We start from the raw sequence: 27,427 nt of genomic DNA, 5'->3' as shown, positions 1-27,427 counted from the left end.
TGGTTAGGTTATGGGCATACCTTCAGTTTGTTCGTTTGTTTGTTTTGTTTAGCACCAATTAATGAAGGGAGGGACATTAGTCAAAGTTGAAGACCACATGGATCAATTGTCAATTTTCTGAAATGTTGAACATTTGACAATTCGATATGGTAGACCCCAAACATGCCCTATCCGATTAATAAATTAATTGAAGTTGATCAATCAAATTTCTAATGAACAACTTGTCTACTACTAGTTTATTCTTATTGATCAAGTTGCTAGTACGGTTTGAAGATTTGCAAATAAAGCAACGTTGAATAATTCAATACTGATTTTTTTTATTCTTTATTGGGAGATTAATTGGTACTCTACTTGCTATGCATGACAAGGAAAAACGAAACCAGGAGAAATTGTCATAGAAAATAAATCACTTACCGAAATAATCAATTTAGCCAAATATCACCAACTGATCACCCAATTCTTATGCACAATATAATAGAAAGTGTTTAGAATAAATAGATGCAATAAATAATATCATGATTGATTTAGATTGTGGTTTGATTGTAGTAATTAAGACGATTTTCTTTCATAGTTAGGCTCTCTAGCTTTCCTGTATAAATAGAGGGCGACAGGCCAATTGTATAGTAAAAGTCAATTCAATAGTACAATATTTCTTCTTTCATATTTATAGAAAGTACTTGTAAAATGAGTTACTATGCCAGAAAAAGTTAAACTCAAGGGTTGTTCTAGTGATCAAGCCTTGAAACATAGAAATTTGCTCATTCTTATAAGATTTCGAGTTTGGAATGAGCCTCGTTCGTTTTGAGATTTTGAAATTTGGATTCTAATCATTATTCTATTTATCTCTAATTATTACTCTCATTTTCTCTTTATCTCTTTCCAATCATTACCCATATTTTCATTTATTACTCGATTTCTCTCTACACTCATTACTTATAAATCCAATTCCAAAATTCCAAAACGAACGGGGTCTCTCTGGCATTTATTGAGACCCCCTCAAACTGCAAGTAAACGGTGTGATTGGTCTCTCAACATTAGTCAAAATACATATAAACTGGTCCGAACATATTAGTTAAGAAAAAAAAAACTTAAATTTCTGGGATTGTGATCGACCAAATATGTGAGTGGTGGCACTATGTCACCCGTGCACTATAAATAAAGTTGAGAGTCACAACTCACAAGCTAGTGAGCACTCCAACGGAAGAGTTAATGCCTTGTTTGGATGCTAAATTTGAAAAAAAAAAAAAACTAATTATTTTTATTTTTAATTATTTTTTTCATTTCTTTTTTCTCTCTTTAATCATTATTCTTATCTCTCTCTCTCTCTCTCACTCTCACTCTCTCCACTTATTATCTCTATCTCCAATTAATACCCTAATTTCTCTCTCCACTTAGGCTCCGTTCTTTTAGACTTAACTTAAATCTGAAAAGTTTGTCCTTATTTGAATTTTTTTCGTATTTATTAGTTTTGCGCCAAACTTTTTTGGGGTATTGATTCGTCTCGATGAAAGGAATCGGAAAAGTAAAATTCGAAAAATAACCATTTTATAGTGCAAAATTCGAAAAAAAAAATTAAATAAGAACAAAATTTTCAAAATTTAAGTTAAATTTAAGTTAAATCTAAAAGAACGGAGCCTAATGCCCAAAAACCAAACTAAAAAAATCTCAAAAATTCATCCAAACAAATCAACCTCTCAAACGATGTCTCCAAGGAAGCTTTCACACAGTAGAGTGCTCTATTATATGGATCCCTTTCAATTTCTATCATCCGTTTTAATTAATTGCTATATTATTAGGAAATTTTGATTAATTGTGTTGGGAATGTTCAAACCCAGACGCGTGCACCTTTATCCTTCTAGATCATTTTGGAGGAGTAAATAATACTCTAAGTTTATATGGTTGTCCTCCTAAATAAATAAATAAATAAATAAATAAAGATCTCTATTCTTGTGGTACTAAAATATGTTAGAAAACGACAAAGCTACTACATAGACTAAAATATGTTAGAAAACGACAAAACTAATTAGTCACTCATAGACTAGATTTTGGTTTTGATAATTACGAGTGATGCTTAATTATTTTTTTCATGTGGAAAAAATCATCATCTAAATTATTTTGACTGTTTCTATAGCGTGCGTCACATGCGACTGTTGTGTTGACATATTTTTAGTTTGATAATCGTGTGCTAGAATCATCTTGTGCGCACCTAGATTTTTTCAAGAAGAAGTATGCAGGGTATGGGGACAAGTTGTTGGAACGGCTGAGATTCATTTGATCCAAAGGCTGTAGTGCATTCTTCCACTTCCCGGTTAAGTGCTTATGATTTTCACCTAAATCACACAACTGTCATCCCCTTTCAAAAGGGATGCGTAGTGCCGTAGGCACGGATTAGCACTAGTGAATGATAAGAATACAAGGGATCAATAAGTGATTAAAAAAATGTGCGCAAAAATAATAACCCTTGCAAATGGCTCACTGCTAACGTCATTTTTTTTTCGTGGTAATGCAGAGTGTCCTAAGTTAATTTGTGTACACATTGGATTAATCCTTATAGACTTATAGTCCATTCCACAGTCGTTTCACATGCTTATGCATGGGGTGAGCTTGTCTCAAGAGTTGTTAGCAAGAAGAAATGAACCTGAGACCATAGGATTGAACCCCGTTCGTATTAGGGTTTTGGATTCTAATCATATCCTATTCTCTCCAATCATTACTCTTATTTTTTCTCTCTATCTCTCTCAAATTATTACCCATATTTTCAATCATTACTTTATTTCTCTCTACACTTATTATATATAAATTCAAATTCAAAATCCCAAAACGAACAGGTTCAGTTTCAGGCCAAAACTATTTAGCCAACCCGGTTCATTGCTAACGTCATTACATGATGCAAGCAACCAATTCTGATATTTTAGCCACGTGCTTGATTAAACCGCACCCAACCTTTCCCACTTGCTGAGCAAGAACTTTCATGGAACCCCGTAACCAATTTAAATAATGCAAATTCTACCCCACCGGGTTTATTCGGTGCATGAATCTGTCTCTCTCTCCTCCCGCTATAAAAATCCCCTCCAAACGTGCCTTTACCATTTTCAAGTTTCAACTCACTCTCTCTCTCTCTCCCGAATCAAAACTCAAAACCCACCTCACAAAAAAAAAACCCAAAATCGTACTGCCATGAACGGCCAGGATTACACGGCGGTTTGCTTTCCGGCGAGTTTTTCTGGGGAATTCCCGGTGTATCGCCGGAGTTCAAGCTTCAGCAGCCTCATTCCATGCTTAACGGAGACATGGGGTGACTTGCCGTTAAAGGTGGACGACTCTGAAGACATGGTCATTTACGGGTTTTTGCGTGACGCCGTTAGTATTGGCTGGACGCCGTCCAATTTAACGGTGACGGACGTTAAACCAGAGCCAATATATGACATGGAGCCACCTACGGCTACGGCGAGGACCCAATTGGTGGCACCGCCGTTGAAGGCGGAGCCGGAGGTGGTGCGACCTAAGGGGAAGCATTTTAGGGGAGTGAGGCAACGGCCGTGGGGAAAATTCGCGGCCGAGATTAGGGATCCGGCTAAGAACGGCGCGAGGGTTTGGCTTGGGACTTACGAGACTGCTGAGGAAGCCGCATTGGCTTATGATAGAGCGGCTTACAGGATGCGTGGCTCGAGGGCATTGTTGAATTTCCCTCACCGAATCGGCTCCAACGAGCCTGAGCCGGTGAGGATAACGGCTAAGAGGAGGTCGCCGGAGCCGTCTGTGTCGGGTTCTTCGGCTTCGGAGAGTGGCTCGCCGAAAAGGAGGAGGAAGGGGTTAGCGGCTGAGCAAGCCGAGTTGGAAATGGAGAGCCAATCAAGTGTTTTACAAGTTGGGTGCCAAATGGGACAATTGCCAGTTGGCGAGCGGCTGTTGGTTAGTTAGGTTTTTTTTTGTTTGGCTGGTGAGTTTTGTGTGGTAGAATTGGGCTTAGATATAGGTCTTGTTTGGTAATTGGTATTGTGTAATTTTAATACAAAGTTAAGGTCCAAAAAGGGAAAGAAAATTTGAATGCAAAGTAGTAAATGTGTTTTTTTTCAGGCAAATTGGCATCCACAAAATTTTTCCTTTCCAAACATGGTTTCAAGATTTGTATTTTATATGGCAAGTGGAACTCCCATGGTCCCCCAACAAAGACACCCCAAAAGCCTTAAAATGAAAGAGAACAATCCCTCTTTAAAATTAGGAAAATGATAATGTAAAAATCGTTTTTCTTTGTGTTAAAATTCTAGTGTGGTTTTGTACCTTGCACATGGTTCAAAGATTTTATGCATTATAATTTTGGCACAAACAAAAATAATTTTGACATTTGTAACGATGTGGCAGTTCTTAACAGCCATTTCTACACTTAATTTAGCTTTGGTGACGCATGTTGCAAATTGAAGAGCTATTTATACCTAGTCCACTCCAAGGGACTCTTTTGTCAATTAATTCACCAATCATCATTGTTATGTTTATTGTGTTTGATGTTGTGTCAATTTGAATAGTTATTTCTCTCTCTTTCGTCTTAAAGAGTGAGAGAGCTACATCCAAATGGTGTAGCGAGTTTGCTACCTACCTTGAAATTCTTTTTGCTGACATGGCTCATCAAATGTAGCTTAGTTCTCATTTTGTTATCTCCCTTGGAGATGCAATGTAGGTTTCTATTAAGTAGCCTGGACAAGAGATGCCAAATTTCATTTGTATTTGTCTCCTCGGTTGGAAGAAAACTTGGAGCATTTTTTCAGCCTCAAAAAATTGCTGCTCCATGTGCGATATTAGATTTAATGCCTCCGATTGGAGGTGCTCAAATGAGCAATTTTTTTTTCCCGCTATTCGTTAATTCTTATCTACTCTATCCTATAGATAGAGTTCGATTCCCGTAAACACTCATCCCTCTCTCCTGAGCAATTGTTTGAATGACAAAAAATTTCACAACTTTGATGGGTAGTTTGTGCAAATCAACCTTTGTTTGTCAATTTACATCAATCATGCAAGAATTCAAATGACAAAACCAATTATCGCTCCTTTTTTTTTCGGCTGTCCCGAAATAAAGGGCCAATTTAAAATAAAAGTTGGCACTTATTTCCTTTTTTGGGTACAAATTATGTATATTGTACATAAAAAATTGAATTCCTGAAATAAGAGCAACAATTTGGAACTAAGCGCTAACCAATTACCAAAGAAGGGAGTAAAATATAGTCCCAATACACGAAACAAACTCAATAATTGACAATAATGGGAAGAGATAGTCAAGTGGTAATGCTTCCCTTTATCGGGTAGAAGACTTAGGTTCGGTTCTTATTATGGGGTTCCATTCCTCACCACTTAATTTAGGTTAGCTTATGTTTCTTCTGTGGGGTCAAAGAAACGAACGTGTAACACATAATCAGAAGATTAGCCTATAGGGATAAGATATGGAGTAATTATAGTGGGTACTTACTGTTTGTGCGTGGAAAAATTAGCAAAAGATAAAAAAGTGACAAAAGGAATGTAGATTTCTCTCAAAAGCAGGAATCATTAAAAAAAAAAAAAGTGACAAAAGGGATGAAGAGGTTGGAGAAGAAATTTAGCATGATTTACATCATCAGATTTATCATAGACCATTTAAAGAAAAATTCGGTAGTCAAATTCCAAGTAATATTTGTCCACAAAACACCAGCTCAGTGCTAATGACACACTCTCTCTCTCTCTCTCTCTCTCTCTCTCTCTCTCTCTCTCTCTCTCTCGGTTGTTTCATAGCATTATCATTTATCACATTCTTGAGCAATGGGGTCCAAGCTCAACTGTTGGAGTTTGACATGGGGTTAGGTCTTAGGGCAGAGCTGGGCCTTCCAGATTGTGGTCCAAATGTGGATCCATATCGGACGATGAGAAGTACTAGCTGCCTTTTGAGATTGAGTCAGGCCGCGTTTCTATTACGAATTCATTGAGACGGTATAAATGGAAACACGGAAGGAAAGATACCCCGAAAATGAACAAAGTTGTGTCACGTGTGTGAATGAATGATATATACCCCGAGAAGAGTCGAGTTTCAATCACCAATTTTGATGTTAGTCCGCAGCAGCCGAGACCGCGGTCAGAGTTTTCTCAAGAACCAATACAGTTTCCATCCAAAATCACAAGAGTGGCATATTGAATCATATCCACCTTCTTAAAATCCAAGTCTTTGAGCAAATACCACATACCGATTTCATATTCATCTTCCAAACGTGCCAACAGTAATCTACAACTCAGCTTGAAATGATGGAACCATAACTAATCCAGGAGATGCAGGAAGAACTCTGCAGGTTTCACTAGTCCTCAAACTTGTATAAGACGGCCGGAGAGAAGATTGAAAAGATGCCAGACAGGATCTGTGCAAGAGCTATCCTATAGATGTTTAGTACAAAACAAGTTCTGCATTCCCTTGACCGAATAATACTACTACTTCGCAAATTAGGCTTTAACAAATTAAAAGCCAACAGATGAGAAATCGAACTACAAACCGAAGTGAAGTAAAGATACAGATTTCTACGGCTACTTGGCAGACTCCCAATCCTTGAGCTTCTTGCTGCCTTTGGGTTTTGCAATAGGAGCATTCATTCCTGCCATTTTTGCATTGTACTTTGCCCGAAGAGGATCATTGTATGTCCATCTGTAACACGAAAGAGCAATAATTATGACATTTGTGCGAAATATAGTAATTGCGACGCCGCAAATCCAAATTTTAGTGCACAACAAACATAATTTGGATATCAACACTACGTTAGCATTTAGAATAGCTAAATGAAAATAAATTAAATAACCAATTCAAAACAGCCACGATATGTTCTGCCTAATAATCACACAACTTATCTATTTTCCATGACTACAGAGTTTACAAGAAGTTATCTATAGAACAGGCATGTTCATTGAATAATCACACAACTTATCTATTTTCCATGACTACAGAGATTACAAGAAGTTATCTATAGAACAGGCATGTTCATTGAAAACGAAATACAAGTGCACCAAGCCAATGTCCACTTATATTTTTCGTATTGTTTGATCAGGAACAAAAATATATAAAGTAATCCATCTGCGAGTTTGAATCAGGTACTCATCACTTCTCTTCAGAAGTTCATTTCTTAACTATAATTTTCCGACAATATTGCCTGCCTTCAAAACGAAACTATGAACATCAGCAGATAGACTTGGACTGAAGTCCACTTAATAATGTTACCATACAGTATCCTGGTAACACGGTTGATGATTTTGGAACTCCACTTTTTTATGATGGCACTTCAAAACTTGTCTTTTAGTGTAAAAAATATGCATAGCAGGCACACTAAAAGACAAATTTTGAAATGCCATCATAAAAAATGGAGTGCAGCGAGTGCCAAAATCATTTTCCAAAATTTCAACAATCCAGAGTCATCATTGTTGTGCAGTGCAGGGTTGTCTGTTCAACTGAGGCTGAAGTTCGAACTTACATAAGCTCGTCTGCTCAACTGAGGCTGAAGCTCGAACTTAGATAAGCTCGCTGCTTGCCACACTAAACAGAAAGTTCTGCAATGGATGCTCAAGCAATGTCAACTACTTATTATAACAAGAAGCCATATTGCTGATGGCACTTGTACTATTACAGCAGTAACCAAAGTTGCCATGACAAAGAAGACAAGGCCAGTGCAGAAAGCAGACTGACCTAGAATCTTTTAACGACCTAGACAAACTTTTAAGTTGCATGCCACGGCAACAATACTTGATCAGTTCACAGCAAAAAAAAAATGCCTAAACATATCCCACATGAGAATCCGTTAGGCAACTAAAAAATCTTGAATACATGGAGCAGAAGCAAGGTGACCTGATTGAAGAACGGCCAATAAAGAAATTTAAATTGGAGACCCAGAGCACACTACAAGTTGCCCTTCTTTTAGGACCATTTTATTGAAATCTTCTGACATGGCGAGTTGACATGAGTTGACTCAGCAATCTCTAGTCTCTCATATGGCACTTACAACTTGCCTAGTAAAGGCAGCCCACTACAAGGCATGCTAAACTCCAGGTTCTCTAGTATTTAGGCTAGCAATTCCAAGTTAATAAAAGCTGGTTCAGATCGGATCCAGCATGCAGACAGTACCTCTTTTTTTTTCTTTTGCACTTTTGCCATCTGAGTACATCTCTGTGTGTGTATATATATACACATTCAAAATAGCTAGAAATATGCATAAGTAAAACCACTGGGCATAATTTCTACAGAGCTATCATCTGGTGTTCTTAACAATGCCAACTGATTTTGGTCTTACATGGATGTTTGTAGACATGTCCCATCCTTCTAAGATCAAGAAACAGTCTGAATCACAAAACCCTTATTCTCCTATTGCAACCATCTTTGGGGTGCCTCAAAGCCCCCAATCAGGAGACAAAAATGCAGTTCCTAAGAAGAAGGAGCCAACTTAACCATCCTATGACCAGCCAATTTACTAAAAAAAATAGTGAAAATATTCTATGCCAGTAGCCAGCAGTTGATTATTTCAAAATAAGGAGATGATTAGAAACTACCACACTAGATGGAGAAAGGAAAAGGAAAAAAGAAAATAGTAACAGAAATATTGCACTTACGGGTTGTTCCAGTCAGTTGTGTCCTCATTGACAAGGTGGGTCCATTTTGTCCTCCCACTACGACCAAAGTGCTTGACCTGCATGACCTTTGGCAATATGGTCTTGTCCATCTTGTCTTCTCCAGTTGGAGCAGAGAAATCACGTCTGAATATCGCTTCCGATCCGACAGTTGCAGCATGATCATCGGCATCCGATTGAAAGAAAGCACCTTTGTGGTAGTATTTCTGCATGAACCTCCACTTCTGCTTGGGTTGGGCAGCGGGTTTGGGATTCTTCCTCTCCCATTCCCTCCTCTCTTCCTCAGTCATGTTTCTCACCCTCTCAATCTCTTCCTTCTCCTTCAACATTGCATCTCTATCCTCCCTATCTCTCTTTATCCTTGCAATCTCTCTAGCCTTCCAAGCTTCATATTCCTCGGCCTCATTTAGTTCATCGTCTGTATCCACATCTCCAGTATCAGCCTCAAGTTCCAAATTCTTCTGAATTTCTTGGTCCTTCCGAATCTCTTCAACCACTATTTGCTTCGTCTCCACCTTTCTCTCCTGCAATCGCTTCTTCAATAATTCCTCGAGGGCTCTTTCTTCAGCCTCAACCCTCTCACGTTCCGCTATGGTGTCCCTTTCAGACTTTGGAACAAAGACGGGCTTCACCAACGCGGGACCTGTTAGTTCATCCTCAGAATCCGTCTCATATTCTGACTCCTCTTCCTCTTCATCCTCTACTTCCTCCTCTTCTTCTTCTTCGGGAAGAAGTGCAGCTTCTTCCTGTTGCCTCTGAAGCAACTTCTCCCTCAGTCTCCGCCTCTTTTCCTCCATAGCATCTTCATCTTCTTCCTCTAAATCTAATCCTTCTTGCCTTCTGTTTTCCTCTTCTATCGTCGAAACAATCTCAGCTTGTCGAATTCGCCTATGATCCGCTCTTATTTCTTCACGATTATCTATCCTACTCTCAGCCAAACGACGAAGCCTAGGATCATCACGTCTCACAATGTCAGAATCTTCTTGAATGGGGAAGGCTTTCTCTAGGGCAACTGCCCTAGCCATCCTAATATCACCATCTTCATCGGCATCATCCGCCCATTCAGGAGCTTTACCAGGCCAATACCTTTTTACTTTTGTTTGCCCAATTTTACCCCTAAGCTTATCCCTGATGGCGATAATAGTATCACTAACACCTGCCGTCACAGACATTCTTGCGAAAGATACACGGGCACTGAGAAAAAAGAAAAGGAAAAGAAACAATCTAGTCTCTGCCTGTGAACAGAATTCTGTCACCAACAAACCAGCAGCTGAATCAGCCCACAAATCCTGGACCAAAAAAAAAAATTTGTGTTATGTGGAAAGTAAAAAGAACACTCATATTGGAACCACATCTATCTTGTATGACTGTAGAATGGAGATACAGATGTAAAACCAATTAGGCAGTCAAATTAACCAACCAGCGCAAAATATTGGCAACAATACTAGATAGTGACAATTCTATACAGGACATATAAATAGCTACACAACAGGGAGAAAATCTATTCTAATGACTAATATACAAAGGAAGAAGTCCTTTTTGGCGGGAGCAATTTTGAAGTTCCGTCCCACAATTGTCCCTCCAAAAATTAAGTTTCTACAACTACTTTTACTGTGCTATTAATAACGGTTATGGGCAAAATAGTCATCGATTTAGAACCACCTTCTCGAAACATCCACTAGGATGGCAATCGGGGCAGATATTGTAATATCCGTACCCGATACCCGAAACCATTACCCTATCCGAATCCGCCGCGACAACCGAACGGGGGGAGAGAAGAGTTCTCCCATAACCGAAACAAACGGGGTTCGGGTATTCCCCGAACCGAATGAGTACCCGTAGTTGAAATCTAATGGAGTTGAGAAATAAGAAAGAAATGCAAATCAATGGGTTCTTTAACCAAAAAATGGTAGATCAAAATGAGAAAGAAAAAGAAAAAAAAAAAAAAACAGACAAACAAAGAACATCAATGGATTCTTCACAAAAAAAATGGCCGATCACTTTACTTTCAGTCAAAACAAAAATATCTACATAACGCAATTATCGATACATACATATATATGTACACAGTGGGGGGACAAAGAGTAGAAACCTTAACACACAAACACACAGACTTTAGCAGAGGGAGAACGACGGCGAAGTCGATCGGAGAAAAGGGAGTCAACGGCAAAATGGGTGATTAGAGATGGAGATTGACGACGGCTGGACGTTGTAGTGATGATCAACAGCAAAGGAGAGAACAAACGACATCGGAGACTCGGACGGAGAAGTCGAGAAGATGCTAGGGTTGCATTAGTGGGCAATCTTCCCGCACGGAGGAGGGCTTGGGTAGTTGGATTTTGAGGCGTGGCTGATGACTGATGATGGAAAGAATGAGTAAGGTGAAACCCTAATCTGTTATATAATATATATATTCATAATTTCGGTTCGGTTTGGGGAACAGTTCAGGTGGCAGACAAACCATAACCGAACCGAACACCCGAACGGTTATTTCTTACCCTCAACCATACCCAAACGGCCGAATCCGCGGGGAAAATTTCAGTTATGGTTCGGGGAAAATTTTCGAGTTGATTTTGTTCACCCTCTACTTAAGAGAAGTAGAGTGAACATTTTCCTCCTTCCTATTGCACTAAAAGATTTTGGTTACGGTTCGGGTACCCATCGGTTTGGTACAAATTGTCATCCCTAACATCCCCAACCATCCTAAAAATGCACAAACAAATAGTGTTTGCCATCCCTCTAGTAAAGAAAGAAACAAACCAGTAGTGAACAAATTAAGAGAAAAATCTGTCTTCTCTCATTCCCAATCTACCAATCACAGGAAAATTACAAATTATCCACCGACGGGCTCCGCTCCACCGGAAGTACCAGCCCTTACACCACCCTTTCTTTCCACCGGAACCCTCGCTGCCACCCGGGGACGGCCCTAGGCAGAAACCCAGAAAGCCACCGCGTCTGGCTCCCCCAAACAAAGTATAGAAATAAGGAACTCCAAGTGTTTGTTACTTTTATCCACTGGTCCCAACTATATCCCGTTAAAGCATCATTTTCCCCATTCAAAAACAATCAGAAACAGGATACTCACTACAGGTCCCCCGCTTCCGAGAGAGAGAGAGAGGGAGATGTACCTGTTCCTGTTCCTGTCGTCGCCGGAGGCGCCAATCGTTGAGGAAGCTCAAGATTTTTGGGGGTGGTTCTGATTCTGATCAGATTTGTGATTTAGGGCTCGCAGGTATATACGTTCTTATTAGTTTCACAAATTTCACCCTACAATATCTCGGTATTAGTTATTTACCCCCAAAACTTCTAAATATTCTACTGACCCAGTAATCGAACAAAAATTATTCAATACTCCCGGGGTATATAAATAGTATACGCTCTTATCTCACATAACATGTGGGGCATACACAGGGAACACATGTAGGACCCACATGTTTTGTGATAGGAGGGAGTAGGGATGTGCAAAAAACCCGTAACCCGACCCGACCCAAAGGGTCTCGGGCGGGGCCGAACATGTGGTTCGGTCGGGTACGGGTTCATTTTTTGTAAAAAAATTAGTTTTCGGTTCACGGTTCGGGTGCTGTGTTTCTTACCCGACCCGACTAAAACCGACCAATTCACATAGATTACTTCGGTTTTGGTCGGATCCGATCCGACCCAACCAAAAAAATCGGGCACGTGGACGGTTATTCCCACTTGTTTGGTTCGGGTTCGGGCCCAAAAAAAAAAATTTTTTTTGATGCCCAACATGTTGGGTCGGGTTTGGAGCCGACCCCGACCCGTGTACACCCCTAGGAGGAAATATACTGTTTATATACTTCGAGAATATTGAATAATTACTCATAATAGAATAGTATGAGAGAGAGAGATATTTAGGGCCAGCTCAAGCACAAGACCCAAGAGGCTTGGGCCTTGGGCATCCAAAAAATCCAAAACTTTAGGGTTACTTTAATATTTTTACTACTTGGATTTAAGTATGACTCTTTTTAAGTCCAATAAAAAAAATGTCCAATTAGAGGTAATAAGTTAGCCTAATAGAATAAAATATTTTTACTACTTGGGTTTGTGTTGTTATATAATAATTAGTAAAACTTTATATTGGTTTGACTTTCTCGTATTGTGATTATTATTGTAAAATTTGTTAAGTATTAACTATTTAAAGGCACACTTTTCTATTAAGCCTTGAGCACTAAAAACCCTTGGGTCGGCCCTGAAAGATTACCTTGGTCGTGGGTCGACACTCGACTAGGGTGAGACTGGGAGAGGACTTAGAGGAGTGAAGTCACTCTGGGTGGGGTGGGTTTTGTGAATTAGACAGTGAAAACCCTAAAATGAACGAGTATTCGGGAACGGATCAGAAAACGGATTCGGGTTGAATCAGGTCGGGAACAGACTTATCCCCAAATCCAATCCAATCCCCAATTTTTTTTTATAAAAAATTCATATCCACCCCGATCCACAGAAAATCACTGAATATCCGATCCACTTGGAACGGGTAACACATCAGATACTGACGGGTTGGCCAAGACAGCCATCATGGAAAACCACCCCTGCCTGGCCCAACACATATAGTCGGCAATCTATGGACTTGTTAGTTATGGGCCTGGCCCATATTAGGCCGATATTAGCTCACACTAGTAGTAGCATTTAATAATATCAATGAGAATCTTTTTTTTTTTTTTTTGAAAAACTGTATATCAACAAGAATCTGGTAGCAGTTTCCATTAAACATCACCCTACCACGCTTCCTTTGAAGAGGAGAGAAATATTTGATGCTATTATTTTCACATGATACGATCATCGAACAAGAAAATTGTGTGTTGCATTATGAACCATACCGTGTTATAATAAATTGCACTCCATATATTCGACTCTCATCCTCAAGGTAGACCTTTGAAATTATTAAAGTTTTATTTTGTCGTTAATTCTAGAATTGGAGCTAATCAAAATTTACGTAAATTAATTAGAATATCCGATTATTAAAAAAAAATATGCACACAGTAAACTGTAATTACACTTTACACATCAGTTTCAAACCCAGTTTCTGGACTCTTTAATCGCACAGACACTTGCTCTGCTCTGAGTGCTCTCGACCCTCAACTCTTTCTAAACACAGTCTCTCTCTCTCTCTCTCTCTCTCTCTCTCTCTCTCTCTCTCAACAGCTCCGGATCGGACAAACCAAACGTGTCTCAAAACCGAACCCACTCTCCACTGCATGCAACCGCATGCATGACAGCCGAATGAACACGTGACAAGCCCCCGTCAACACGTGCCACCGCTCTCCCGCCCTCTCCCCACCTATATATGATATATCCAGACACCACCCTTTCCAAATCTCCACTCTCTCTCACACATATCACCACATTCCGATCAAGTATCGGTCCCCTGATTAATTTCCCACCGTCCGATCGATCCATTCATCTTCATCAGAGAAGATGGCCGAGCATTTCCAGCAGCAGCAGAGGCAGCAGTCGCAGCTGGGCCAGCCCCGGTCCCACCAGGTGGTCAAGGCGGCGACGGCGGTCACCGCCGGAGGGTCCCTACTGGTGCTCTCCGGCCTGACATCGGCCGGAACGGTGGTGGCGCTGGCTCTGGCCACCCCTCTGCTGGTCATATTCAGTCCGGTTCTGGTCCCCGCGGCTATTACGGTGTGTCTTTTGCTGACTGGGTTTGTGGCTTCCGGCGGATTCGGTGCGGCGGGGCTCACCGTGTTCATGTGGATGTATAGGTACTTAAATCATGGGTGGAGCTAGCACCACTGGACTTTGAAATTATATCGCTTTTTACCTTTTTTCTATTTGAAATACTTGGCTTTTTACCTCATCTTTTAATCTCACCAATTGAAATCTTTACCCCATCAAATTTTGGAAAATGTTTTTCTTATGCAATGTTTTGTAAATTTTATTTTATTTTTGGAATTTTCCCCATGAATGATTATATTCATTTCTTTTACCCTTTTGCGTCTCAATTAGATTTTATTTCATGCAAGGGTGGAGGGACAGTAGCTAAAGTGGGGTCTTAACTTTTACTCTTATATTCATTTATTAGATCCCGCTGATGTTCTTATTTTTTTTACAAAAATTCTACAACCACACCCAAAATTACACACCCAAATACTCACCCTCTCACAAAACACAAGGGTCCCACACACACTATTTTGTGAGAGGGTGTGTAAATTTGGGTGTGGTTGTAGCATCTTTTTTTTTTTTAAGTACTTATTTTTCTTGGAGGAACAAGCCTTAGGTCCCGTTCGACTAAATAAGCCAACTGACATATTTTTTTTGTTCTTATTCAAATTTTTTTTTTTGTATTTGTTAGTTTTTTGTTAATTTTTTTGGGATTATGTCATCCTCATGACAAGAGGAATCTAAAAAGTAAAAAATTACGATCGAAACCTAATTTTTTTGAATAAAGACAAAAATAAGTTAGTCAATTTTTTCGTCTTTATTAAAAAAAATGGTATTAAAAAAAATGGATTTCGATAATAATTTTTTATGTTTTAGATTCCTCCCGTTATAACGATCCAATAATCCCATAAAATTGACGAAAAACTAACAAATACGAAAAAAAAATTATTCTGAATAAAGACAAAAAAAAAAAAAAAAAAGTCAGTCGACTTATTTAGCCAAACGGAGCCTTACCCTATTCAAATTCAATCATTTTAATTGACACTATGGTCCAACTGCCACAAGCATGAATCGACATCATGACTATGGAAGCATTACAGTTAGAACTTGGCTCCCTTTTGTGAAGGTACATGACCGGACAGAAACCGCCGGGGGCAGAGCAGCTGGAACAAGCGCGCTCAAAGCTGGCAGGTAAGGCTAGGGAAATGAAGGACAGGACAGAGCAATTCGGGCAGCAGCAGACCGGCTCATAGGGTTCTTAACTGCCGATACCATTGCTCTCCGTCTCTGTTCGTTCGTTTGTTTGTTTTTTCCTTCGTTTTTTGGGGTTTCTGTTAAACTTTTGGGATGTTCTGAATAAGTTGGTTTGTGGAGAAATGTTGAAGGCGTTTTGTTTTGACTTGAGTGCGTGATTTGTAATGTATTCACCTTAAAATATCTGTTTTTCCTATAAATTAATATAGTGACCTTGCATAAACTAAATTTATACGGCTACATAACTTTATTTTACGAAACCATGACTAAATTTATAGGAGTAGTTAATTAAAACTTTATTCTACAAATTTTGTTATGAAAGTAGTAATGGATAATTCAGATCTTTGATGTGAAGTTTGAGGAGACATGCAAGCATACGTTAGTTGCAAAGAAGAAATGGGGGACCATTTGGATCCCAGACCACGGCGGTCCCTACTTACAAAAAGTGGATTTTACGGGCCTGAACTTTCATTGTGAAAGGGGAGTTTAAAAGGGGTGTAAACTCTGGTTCATCCTCGTGAGAGTTATATATTTTTTGTCAGCGTTTTTTGGGAGGAGAAAATCACCTGATGCTAGGCGTTACTAGCACCGAAGTCTAAACAAAACTTATTGAAATGATCAGGATAAATTGTTCTGGCATAAAAGATTGTCTAGCACTAGAATTGTTCTGGCATAAAAGATTGTCTAGCACTAGAATTGTTCTGGCATAAAAGATTGTCTAGCACTAGCAAAGCCCCAGGGCCGGCCCCGGTTGTCTAGCACTCGCGTGTAAAGCCCCAGGCCGGCCCCCAGTTGTCTAGCAAGCCCCAGGCCGGCCCCCAGTTGTCTAGCACTCGCCTGTAAAGCCCCAGGCTGGCCCTGGTGAGCTTGACCACCAGCACAACCAAACAAAGTGTACACGCCACAGGCCGGCCCCCAGTTGTCTAGCACTCGCCTGTAAAGCCCCAGGCCGGCCCTGGTGAGCTTGACCACCAGCACAACCAAACAAAGTGGCGCATGACGCAACTGAGGGTGCCACTCAGAAAACTCAAGTAATGTAATCATTAATAAACAACCTCCTATCTTCTACTTAATACATTTATGTTTTGTTACCGAGACTCACATAAATGTAAAATATACTACGGAGTATTAGAAAACCACATGACAACGCCTTCCTGTGATACGCTAAAACTGAAATTTTGAAATACAGAAGAGTCAAAGTTTGAGAAACAGATTCGAATTTAGGATACCAATCAAATGAAGTGAGGATTTTATTTTGAAAATGGTAGTGATACAGGTTACAAAGCCTTTGGAAAAACAGAGGAATTAGCCAACTAAGAGGAGCAGCAGCCCGAAGACTTCTGGCCAACAGGTTGCCCTCGTATTTGCACTGTGGTTGGCTTCGCGTTCATAGACGGTTGACTGGCCATCCTATTCATGGAACAATTAAGAAAAAATGATATAACGACCGTAAACAAGAAGTAAGAAATCCAAGGGGATTAAGCAAGAAGAATCTTTTTCGTTATACTGTCTTGTCCATAAATCACTCAAGAAGAAGGATGAAAACGTCTCTAGAAGACTGGAGGTCATGGCCTTCAATATCTTCTTGAGCGATTATCTCTGTTCCCACGACAGAGAAAAATGAGGAAAGGTTTCTTCTAAAATCAGTTTGTGGGAAGTGTTCTTAAAATCAGTTTTCAAGAAGTGTTGTGCAGAGTTTTTCGGTTGCCGCTTTCAAAATCAGATTTGCATAGCACTTCTCAAAAGCATTGTTTGCCGCTATCGAAATCAGATTTGCATAGCACTTCTCAAAAGCATTGCTTGGTTGACTGCTTTAGAATCTCTTTCGAATATTTTCTCCGAAAAGAACCCAAGCAGTTTCAGAAAACTATTCTGCAAAACTTTTTTTTCCCTTCTTTTTGAGCATTCTGTGAAACTGATTTGAAAAACTTCCAACAAAAAATAGACCAGATTTCCAAACAAAATCTGCAGCCAACATCCAAAGTACTTGGACAACCAACTGATTTTCCTGCAGAATTTAAACAGCCACCGTATAAGGAAAGTACCTGTCCTTGATGTCAGCGGACATGGCCATGAAAGCCTGCTCAACATTAGTTGCATTTTTTGCACTTGTTTCCATGAATGGAATGCCAATTTCATCCGCAAATGCCTTTTAAAACCAGAAAAGCACAAAGCTCGATTTCACTAATTTTGTCAACAGAATAAAGCAGTTGCAAGAATATCAGGTTTTGTACCTTGGCCGTTTCGTAGGATACAACTCTATTAGCAGAGAGGTCACACTTATTTCCAACAAGGAGTTTGTTTACACTCCCATTGGCATAACGATCAATTTCATTCAACCATTGTTTAACATTGTTGAAACTCTCCTGGTCCGTTACATCATACACTATCTGCCAGAAATTCCAATAATACAGACAAAATTACCAAATGGACCAAGGGAACAAGAAAAGAGCCAAAAGGAGAAAATGAAAATAAGAGACTTACTATAATACCATGCGCCCCACGATAGTAACTGCTAGTGATTGTCCTGAAGCGTTCTTGTCCAGCAGTGTCCCACTGCACTCCCACAGAATGGAAAAATGGGGAGAGAGGCGGGAGATTATGCAACAATTTTCAAGGGGAGAAAATGATGTGCAAGGTAAATGATAAGGACAAGCCACTGATGATAGATACCCCATCCGCATAAAGTATTTTAATCTGAAATCCACTATTTGAATATCCACAACTGGTAGGACCATCAATCAAAGTCTCATACGGATAAAACATTGCTGATCAGACAGGAAATCACGAACTGAGAATATGAGCGTAGTGGAACCAAAAGGAATTTTCATACACTTAATTCCATTAAGTAATTGGTTTCCAATTACGTGATAAATATGAAGAACAGTCAGTCAGGCTAGAAAGATCTTAAACATGGAAATTTCTAGTCCTTTACCAGAAAGTATTTGCTCAATGTATCATTTAATCCCAAAAGTCATGCACAAACGCTATCTCATAGGGCATTGGGAACAGGAAATCTTACAATTTGAAGTTTAATGGTCTTTCCATCTTGTTCCACGGTGCGTATTTTCTACACAGACCAGAAAAGGCACATACAATTAGAGTTATTCAATATGCCAAATAGACGTACCAAAAACCATATCTATCAAAATTGCTTACAAAGTCGACACCAATTGTGCTAATATAACTGTCCAGATATGAATCATCCTGTAACAAAGTAATGAAAACTTTGTCAATCTACGAAGGAGTTCAACTCCAAGGAACCAATAACAATGCATTCAACTTTCAGTATCTAGCAGACTAGCAAATAATCAAACAGAAATTGAGACAGAACATCATATCAAACAGTAATATTTGTCATAGCAAGCTTTAACTAAGGAACTCTGTTACTTGTCAAAGTGGAAAGAACTGTTATATTTTGGCATCTACTGCTCAAACTATCCAGTTACTATTGCAACCCAAGATAAATTTTGCCTCCAAACCAAAACCCTGAACTTCCAAAACTGAAAGATGGTAAAAGAGATCAAGGGGCTCAGAAACTAGAATGATTCTATCTCTCTCAGATAACCAGGCGACCATGGTCATATCTCCCAGAGAGAGAGAGAGAGAGAGAGAGAGAGAGAGAGAGATGCTATAAGCCAACCAAAATACAGAGATTGTCATTTACCAAAACAAAATACAGAGATTGTCCACCTTATGGGTTCCTACTATAAGGTGCAACAAGCCCCTGATACAATTGAATTCGAGATCTTATTTAACTAACATGAATAAGCGTTCTATATTCTACTTTTAAAATGGAGAAATATGAAAGAAAGCAATTAGCATCCCAGTGCCCTTACAGCAAATCTCAGAAGAAGACATGACTTTCCAACTCCAGAATCTCCAATTAGCAAAAGCTTGAACAAATAATCACTGCAAAAGACAAGGAGCAAATAAGTTTTTTGTACAACCTATGACTTCAAACCCAGCTGCCAGAATTTAATAATTTTACTGAGGAAATGAACCTTCAATGTTTGACTGAACTATCAATATTTATGAGACTAAGGTTTTTTGGATTATGAAATCACAAAAAATGTTTGCTTGAACCTTCAATGTCAAGGTTTTTTCCAAAGACACTCTAGGTTAAAACGATGACTTGCAGGTAAACACCTAGTCAATATAGATCAAGCCAAAATTACAAACGCAAACCAAGAAACCTTTCAAGTGAATATTGCGCACAATACACTAGATGCCACAGCGTAAAACGTATACACACCTCAATATAACACTCCGTTTACCATCATTTACTTGGGCAACAGTACCCTAAGTCCCTAACTAATGAATTGTTGAGTTCTAATTTCCTTTGGTTGTGCAGTAACACATGAATAGGAATTGAAACTGCTCATTAGCAATTTCTCCCCTCACCAGGTTTCCCCCACACCCTCAACAATTCAAGGCTCATCATAGTAACACAGCATTATCAATTTCCAGATCATTGAAAAATTGCTGGACTTAAGCCAAGTAGAATGAGGGTATTCATTTTCAAAATCCCACATTCAGAAAAACACCGAGTATTACAGCTTTACAACACCACACTACTCCAAGGAAGATTTTCAAGGAAGACAGAGAACATTGTTCCTGTTCTCAAAATGTCAGAAAATCCACACAAACCATCTCCAGAAAGCACTTCATCAATGGTACAAGCACAAGAGCAAAAAAGAAAAGAAGAAAAAAATGACACCAGGGCTATTCATCGTCTCATTTTACTGGATTCCAACTTATCAAAAAATTTTTTTTTACTGGATTCCAGATCCAAAACTTTCAGCCGGAGGTGGAGACAAAATGGATATATACTATAATATAGGTGAGTAATACGGAGTAGTAGATTCTTTGATCCCCATCATGGGCCCACAATTTCCAAAACCAATGCATTTCTGAGTATTCTTTTAGATATTCTTCGTGAGCAGATAGTATTTTAGTTCTTATTAGTTTGGTTTTTAAATACGCATCTTTTCCATCAAATTAAACTACTACTTTTCTTACACTAACTCATCATTTCCCATATGCAGTTTCAGCTAAATTCAGATTAGTCTTTACGAGGTAAACTAAACAGAGGAAATCAATCATCTGACAAACCATCACAAAAATCCAGACAATCCAACAAGATCATCAATCAAAACTCAACGAAAAGCATAAGTCCCGTTAACTACCATCAATTTGAATAAAATCCAACACAGATCTTATCAAATCTTGAAACCTGAAATAAGACAGATTCGAATCGACAACACAAGCCCTAGATTCTCGCAATAAGACAATGAGTGATAAAAAGGCGCTTACTATTCGGAATTCATGACAAAGTTTTTCACCGGCGTCGGAGCACGAATTGTCTCTCCTTACGCCGACGGCGATCGGCCAGGGATTGGATCGGCGACGGGAATTAGTGGACGAGAAGAGGGGTTTGTTTCCTGTTACGGCAGCGATCGCATGAGAATGAGACCAGATTCACCAGATGAAGATATTTTATTCTGGGGCGCGAAGATATACAACTGGCGGCCTGGCGGGCGACGCGTACGGTTTACCTGTCAAAAGGGGGGTGGGGTGGAAATATCGTGAGGTTGACTCCATGCATGGGATCACGTGCCCATTATCAAAAGATGATGAGCACCGCCGGCTTTAAAATACGACTCCGAATTCAAAAAATGTGTTACTAGACTTTTTGAAAGAATATTATTGCATGTATTTTTTGGTTGCAGGGTGGGTACCACGTGGTTTCCACTAGACGCATCCGAGTCGTCCATTTCGATTTTGGACGTTTCGGATTTGGAGAGAGAGTGGTGGGGTGAGAGGAGAGAATTTTTCAATCTGAGCTGTTCAATACACTTTTAAACGGTCCGAATGGACCACTTGGATAACAAGTGGGCACGACCACGTAGTATCCACCCGGTGCCCAAAAATTTCTCCTCGATACTAGTTAGTACTTCAATAAGCACAGATGTGAACGCATATGAAATAAGAATAGTTCATTCATGTGGTTCGAGCATATATGTGCCCGAATTGATGTACTCCTACATGAAATCAGAATCGTTCATTCATGTGGCCCAAGCGTATATGTACCCAGATTGGTATACGCGTGCACAGAGTTTCTATTATTTTAAGATGTATTTAGACGAACCTTTTTTTTGTGTATTATTGTCATTGTAATTTTGGGTGGTTTTTTGAATTTTTGTCAAATCGGTGTCAAATTTTCAGAAATAATCATTGTTGAAATTTAAAAATTGCAATATTATGACCAAAAAAGAGTCCACTAAGTTTCATGAAAACTAAGAAAAAAAAAAAGATAAAAGAAGAAGACAATTTTCATAGTTATATTTTGTTTGTCTTATTCGCACTTTTTAAATTTGTGTCCATACTTGTTCGTGTTGAGACAAACGACTCATTCCAAAACTTTTAATGAATAATTAAGCCAAAGACCATTAAACATCATTAATACTTACCGTCTTAAAGACAGTAATTTAGGCTAACGTCAAGAAACAACGAAAATGAATCCCAAGGTATCATTCACATATGAGTAGCAAATCAAACTAGCTGGGGGATTGTAGATTTCTAATTACCAGCCCAGTCACTATATCTATCCGAGTGTAATGCTACCGACAAAGATATATTCAAACATAGATTTGCTTTGAACTGTTCACTGCACGTAGGTTTCACATAATATACGTGGAATCTACACGCATCGAACGACTGCAAACACATTTGTGCCAGGAAGTCTCTGTCCAAAATCCGAATCTTTTTTGGTCTATCTAAACTTCGAAACCTCTTCTTGATGGAAGAAAACCCTTTATTGAATCCATTTCAAGAGCTTTAATTCCTTTCATTACACAAAAACAATGCAGAAATTACTAAAACTGGAATTCTCTCTCTATCTCTCTTTTTGGGTAAGGTAAAATTTTATAAAAACAAACCATATTACACAAGACAGGGCATACCCTTTGTCAAACAAAACCATACAAATGGACATCAATCAAAGCTTGAAAACAGAACATTATAAAACAAAGAAAAGGAACCAACAACAAAAAATTACATGCTATCAAAAACTTTAGCTGGCACATTCCACCGAGAACAAAGAGTCATGTTAGGGGCTGACTTCTTGACTCCTCGCCAAGAACTAACACATGCACGGATATCAGTTCGGACTGTGATCTCCAACTGTTGGACAGAGCTCCCAAAGCTTTTGAAAATTCTGCCATTCCTTTCACCCCAAATATGGTAAAGGAGAGCAGCCAAAGCAACCTTTGATAATGAGCACGAAAACTGTGGGCCATTGTTAACTTGAAACATCCGGTCCATGATTTGGGAGAAGAGCTTTAGAAATCAAAAAGACAGGAGAAGAGCTTTAGAGTTGCTGCCGCCTGGGGGAGGCTCTCCTCTCACCTCCTCCCCCGGGCCTCCTCCTCCTTTTCCCTCCTCTATCTAGCTCTCCTCCACCCTCTCTCTCTCCTCCCGCTTCTCCCATTTCCTCTCCCTCCCGTCTTCTTTCGATCAGTTTTTTTTTCTTATTCACAAAATGACCGGCAACGGCAGTAGCGAGTGTTATGAGTTGTATTTGTTTTTATCTGGGGCATTTTAGGCCTTCAGGTGTTGTTTGGGACTTCGTCCCTCAGGTTGTATTTTCCAACTTCTGGTTGGAAACCTTTCCCCTATCCCTAATAAATTGTTACTTTTGCCGATCAAAGAAAAAAAAACAGTGCAGAAATTTGGAGCCAACTAAAATTATGACATGAACACGCCTTCTTTTGCTAAAAGTGCTTGATGATTCTGGTGACATTTTCATGGCTGAACATTGGCCGGATTCACTGATGTCATCAAAATCAAAGTTAAAAAACACAAACAGAAAACCAATCAATACAAAATTTAGGAGACTAACTGGAAAACTAAAACATCTTTGCCAAGAATGGTAGCCAAAAAACAAAGACATCCATCAGGCGCTGATCTAGACATACCCTTCTCACAAAGCAGAAGTCACGCAGTGTTTTGGGGCGGACTTCGAGACTCTCCAAAATGTGAGATAGACGTGTCTGCTTGGTGCGCACGTACAAATTGTAAAATCTTGTCAACAATGAATCAATGAAGCTATGGGGAAACTCAAGAGGATTTCTTAGAGTTTGAGGAGGCTTTGTAACGTTTATGATCACATTGCATGTCTAGCTGGATCCAAATCCCCCAAGTCTATGCCTGCCAAAACGCCTGTTTGAGAACTGTCGGTGTCAAGTTCGCCTTCAAGTGTCAACCCTTCAAGTCTTGCAGCAACTGAATCCCCTCTGATTGGTACATCTATATCGGCATTTTGAAAAGGAAAAATTCGTATCAAGCTTGAAGGCACAACATGGAGTGCTCAAACTGGTTTTATGCGGCATTTTCGTGCTCAAATTTACATGAGCAAGAGAAACTCGACAGCATATTAGAGCAGCTTGAATGCGACTATTAAAAATGTTTTTTTGAAGCGAAATAATGGTCCGCATAAGTGTATTTCATGCTCTCAAATGCATGGCTAAATGCTAGCCAACGCGTAAACCAAATTTGGTAAAAACTTTGGCGGGTACCAAATTCTAGCGAGAGTCTCTTTTATCTCTTTGTGTCTCACCGGGGCCAAACAAAGCCATTCGGATGCCTTCCATGACCAAGAAATTTGCTTTTGAAATCTAAAGAAAGTTCCTTGAAGACAAAAGGATAGAGGCCAATAAGCAAAAGATCTTGGAAAAAACAACAGTCTAACTTGCTAATATGGCAGCAGAATACAAATGAATAAATGAGATACGGGTTTGAAATACAGTGCCCAATCTTATGCATATTAGATTGATCGGATTTTACATTGGATTATATAGCCAATACCATATTTTCAGCGTTTGAATGGAATGTATCCGAATAGCACTCCTCCTCTATTCTGACAGATTCGTAGCCCAGATACACATGTTTTGGGTTTGTGTTCCTAATTCGCCGTGGTGGAATATTCATTAGACAACCACTTTCACAGAACATTACAAAGACAATACGATGCAGAAATATAATACCGATAATTGACTCACAAATCACAACCATTGTCACGCAGAATTATAGAGCACCTTAAAAGGTAACCTTCCAACATGTCCCATATCTTGTAAAATATATATACAAAGAATTTGGATCCATCAAATAACATAAAGGGAAAAATTAGGCATTCTTTTTAATTTTTCAATTCTTGTTTTCCACAAAGTCCTTCCCAAAACTAGGTCGAGTTGATTGTCCTACATTTTAAAAAACAGAAATGCTAAGCGTACTGACTTAGAGGGTGGCTAACTTCTGAACGAAAAGTTAAAAGATTTGATCAAACACTTACACATATTCAATTGACTTGATTTTTTCAAGACTACTCGAAAAAGTATTTTAAATTCACTAATGGATCGGAACATTTGTGTCGGACCCCGGATTGGGCCCACATGACGTTTGTACACCGTCTGTGCCCACTTGGTCGGTACCAATAATCAGACTGTTTAAAAAAATAGTACTACCAACACAAAGTGTACAAATCCTAATAACACATGCAGTCGGAACCCATTGTGCATGCCCCACGTACATCTTACGATTCCAGACACATTATCCAGATTTGTGCATTTCTGTCTATGTCAGTAGCATCGCTCTTCGGTTTAAACTTTAAACTATACAAACCTGGTCCCGAAAAAAAACACACACACACATTGGAGAGAGGGAGAGAGTGGGATTACCGGGATTGGAAAAGAACCAGAGAACGAGGGCACAAAAAAGCAGGACGAAAGGTATGATGTGAACAACAGTCTCTCCGAACTTAATGCGGGACTTCTCTTTCTTATAAACCTCCGACATTGGTTCCAACACGGGCAGCTCATCGGCCTCCAACGACAGCGCTCTCAGAGCCGCCGACGCCTTCGACGACGACGAGGAGGAGGAGGACGGCGGCGACGAATGGTATTTTGAGTAGTCGTCCGAGACTCGGGGTGTGCTCGCCGATCGATGCATCTCTGTTTCTCGCTCTTCACTTCCGCGGAAAATAAGAGATCAAAATAGAGGGAGTGAGCGTCAGCGAGGGATCAGACGAAAAACCAGGATCTAGTTTTATCAAATGAAAAATAGAAATTGGAGACTGACAATGGTTGTCCAATTCAAAGCAGTGAGAAGTTTCGGCTTGGATTCTGGCGGGATCTGTTTCGTGTCTGGAAAATGTGTTGTTTTTTTGATGTTCAATGTGTGGGGAAGAGGCTTCTGGAATATTAAGTGACGGTGCTCTAAGAGTACATAATAATCACTCGTTTCTCGGCCTAATTAGAATTTACAACCACATTTCTACCATACGCCTTCGTTTGTTTCTACGTAAAATGTTTTCTGGTGAATTTTGTCAAAGAGAAAATTTCTGAGAATGTAGCATCACTCAAAATCATCAATACGTATGTGATTACGGTTGATTTTGAAGTTAGAGTGCTTGGACATTGTAACATATTGGGAATGAAAAGGTTGGGGCCTTGGCAGGAGAGATGAGGCTGTGAATGAAAAGGCTGATCGAGCATGTGGAATGAATTGGAAATCAAAAACAACTTATGTTTTTTCTGGGAGGAAAGCATTTTCATCTATATGACCAATAATATTTTACCTGATAAAACAATTTATTTTCCCCAATCAAAAAATTTTAAAATAGGTAAAATAACCAATAATATTTTACCCGGTAAAACAATTTACTGTATTTTCCCCAATCAAAAATTTTTAAAATAGGTAAAATAATTTACAGAAAAATATTTTATGTCAAAACAAACGGAGCCTACATCAGACATCTTGGTACATCAGTTTTTATCCACTTGTGAATAGATTTCTCAAAAGATGGGTCCTTGTGAATAATGTAAAGATACTTGGGTTTTTAATTTTATACACGAACCTTTTGCATTTTATGCGCAACCGAGTGTCCAGACTAGTTTCTAAACCCTGAACGCTGAAGTTAACAACCAAACAAATCTCCAATGGCTTAAATATTTAATGTTTGGTGATATTGTACGTATGTGCCATTTGCCTAGTTTTACATGTAGAAGCGGAGGCTCAAACTTGTTCCCGTAATTAGAAAACATCCTTTCTTGATTATGATCCTATTCAGCTCATTGAGGCAACAAAATTTAATTTCTACTCCTGAAATTAAGAAAATTATAAAAAGATCCTCAAAAACCATAAAGACACTAAAAAACAGTAACAAATTCTACACCCTAATCTATTATTGAAAATTGTGTAGCTACGCAGTCCCTTAATTTATTTTGCATATTTCATAAGGTAAAAAATCGAGCAGCTAGGCAATTTAACAATTACGTACTAGATTTCAGGAGGAATATATATATATATATATATATATATATATATATATATATATTTAACTTCTAAACTTCGCCAAAATACTAAAAATTAAAATATGTCGTTGAAAGCGGAGCGTTCGGTACGGTTTGATAAGTCTTTAACAGACACCAGACTTGAACCTTATTATGGTCATTTGCATCCTCCAACTATTATGGTTATTTGCAGGCCCCATCATGAAAGAAATAACTTGGTCAATTACCAATTCTGGGGTCAAAAATTTGGGTACGAACCTAAGCAAAAAAACGCTCACAAGAGGCGTTTAGCTGCCTGCCAACGAAGCTCACCTTCTTCAACCACCTTTACCAACTAACTAATGTGTGAAGTTCCAGATCACTACTCCCTTGAATAATTCTATAGTCGGAACCCCAAGAGCTTGGCTTAGTGGTGAAGACCCGGGATACAAAGATTTGTTCCCTCCCACGGTCTCAGGTCAAAACATTCTAGGTGTTATCAACTCATTAGGAACCAATCTACACAGAGCTTTGTTGTAGCTTTAATATATATTGAAACTCCCGCAAGGCCAGTGGCAGTGGAGTGGAGAAGTTTGGGA

At 39.2% G+C, this 27,427-nt stretch overlaps 5 protein-coding genes across 5 annotated transcripts; 2 read left to right on the top strand and 3 right to left on the bottom strand.

Annotated features, from left to right (window-relative positions):
- Window positions 1-3,021: 3,021 nt before the first annotated feature.
- On the top strand, window positions 3,022-4,082 carry LOC131300019 (ethylene-responsive transcription factor 2-like). The gene has a single exon (XM_058325647.1). It carries the CDS (start codon window positions 3,178-3,180, stop codon window positions 3,919-3,921), a length of 744 nt encoding a protein of 247 aa, XP_058181630.1. The 5' UTR covers window positions 3,022-3,177; the 3' UTR covers window positions 3,922-4,082.
- A 2,039-nt stretch (window positions 4,083-6,121) lies between these two features.
- Window positions 6,122-11,875, bottom strand: LOC131300018 (uncharacterized). The gene is made up of 3 exons (XM_058325646.1): window positions 11,745-11,875; window positions 8,599-9,905; window positions 6,122-6,652 (listed from the first exon to the last, which is right to left on the bottom strand). The coding sequence occupies exons 2-3, from the start codon at window positions 9,786-9,788 to the stop codon at window positions 6,535-6,537; spliced, it is 1,308 nt and encodes a 435-aa protein (XP_058181629.1). The 5' UTR covers window positions 9,789-9,905; window positions 11,745-11,875; the 3' UTR covers window positions 6,122-6,534.
- A 2,174-nt stretch (window positions 11,876-14,049) lies between these two features.
- LOC131300020 (oleosin 1-like) lies at window positions 14,050-15,633 on the top strand. The gene is made up of 2 exons (XM_058325648.1): window positions 14,050-14,345; window positions 15,371-15,633. The coding sequence occupies exons 1-2, from the start codon at window positions 14,053-14,055 to the stop codon at window positions 15,495-15,497; spliced, it is 420 nt and encodes a 139-aa protein (XP_058181631.1). The 5' UTR covers window positions 14,050-14,052; the 3' UTR covers window positions 15,498-15,633.
- An 886-nt stretch (window positions 15,634-16,519) lies between these two features.
- On the bottom strand, window positions 16,520-21,157 carry LOC131300017 (GTP-binding protein YPTM2-like). Its single transcript, XM_058325645.1, has 8 exons — window positions 20,815-21,157; window positions 19,338-19,410; window positions 18,658-18,705; window positions 18,521-18,568; window positions 17,983-18,054; window positions 17,733-17,888; window positions 17,544-17,647; window positions 16,520-16,908 (listed from the first exon to the last, which is right to left on the bottom strand). Exons 1-8 carry the CDS (start codon window positions 20,826-20,828, stop codon window positions 16,812-16,814), a joined length of 612 nt encoding a protein of 203 aa, XP_058181628.1. The 5' UTR covers window positions 20,829-21,157; the 3' UTR covers window positions 16,520-16,811.
- Window positions 21,158-23,288: 2,131 nt separating this feature from the next.
- Window positions 23,289-25,626, bottom strand: LOC131300016 (uncharacterized). The gene is made up of 2 exons (XM_058325644.1): window positions 25,236-25,626; window positions 23,289-23,808 (listed from the first exon to the last, which is right to left on the bottom strand). The coding sequence occupies exons 1-2, from the start codon at window positions 25,504-25,506 to the stop codon at window positions 23,666-23,668; spliced, it is 414 nt and encodes a 137-aa protein (XP_058181627.1). The 5' UTR covers window positions 25,507-25,626; the 3' UTR covers window positions 23,289-23,665.
- Window positions 25,627-27,427: the final 1,801 nt, after the last annotated feature.

The sequence above is a fragment of the Rhododendron vialii genome, chromosome 9a (assembly GCF_030253575.1).
Source record: "Rhododendron vialii isolate Sample 1 chromosome 9a, ASM3025357v1".
Taxonomy (NCBI): domain Eukaryota; kingdom Viridiplantae; phylum Streptophyta; class Magnoliopsida; order Ericales; family Ericaceae; genus Rhododendron; species Rhododendron vialii.
The sequence above is the reverse complement of the archived record's forward strand: the minus strand, read 5'-3'. Positions and strand labels throughout refer to the sequence as shown.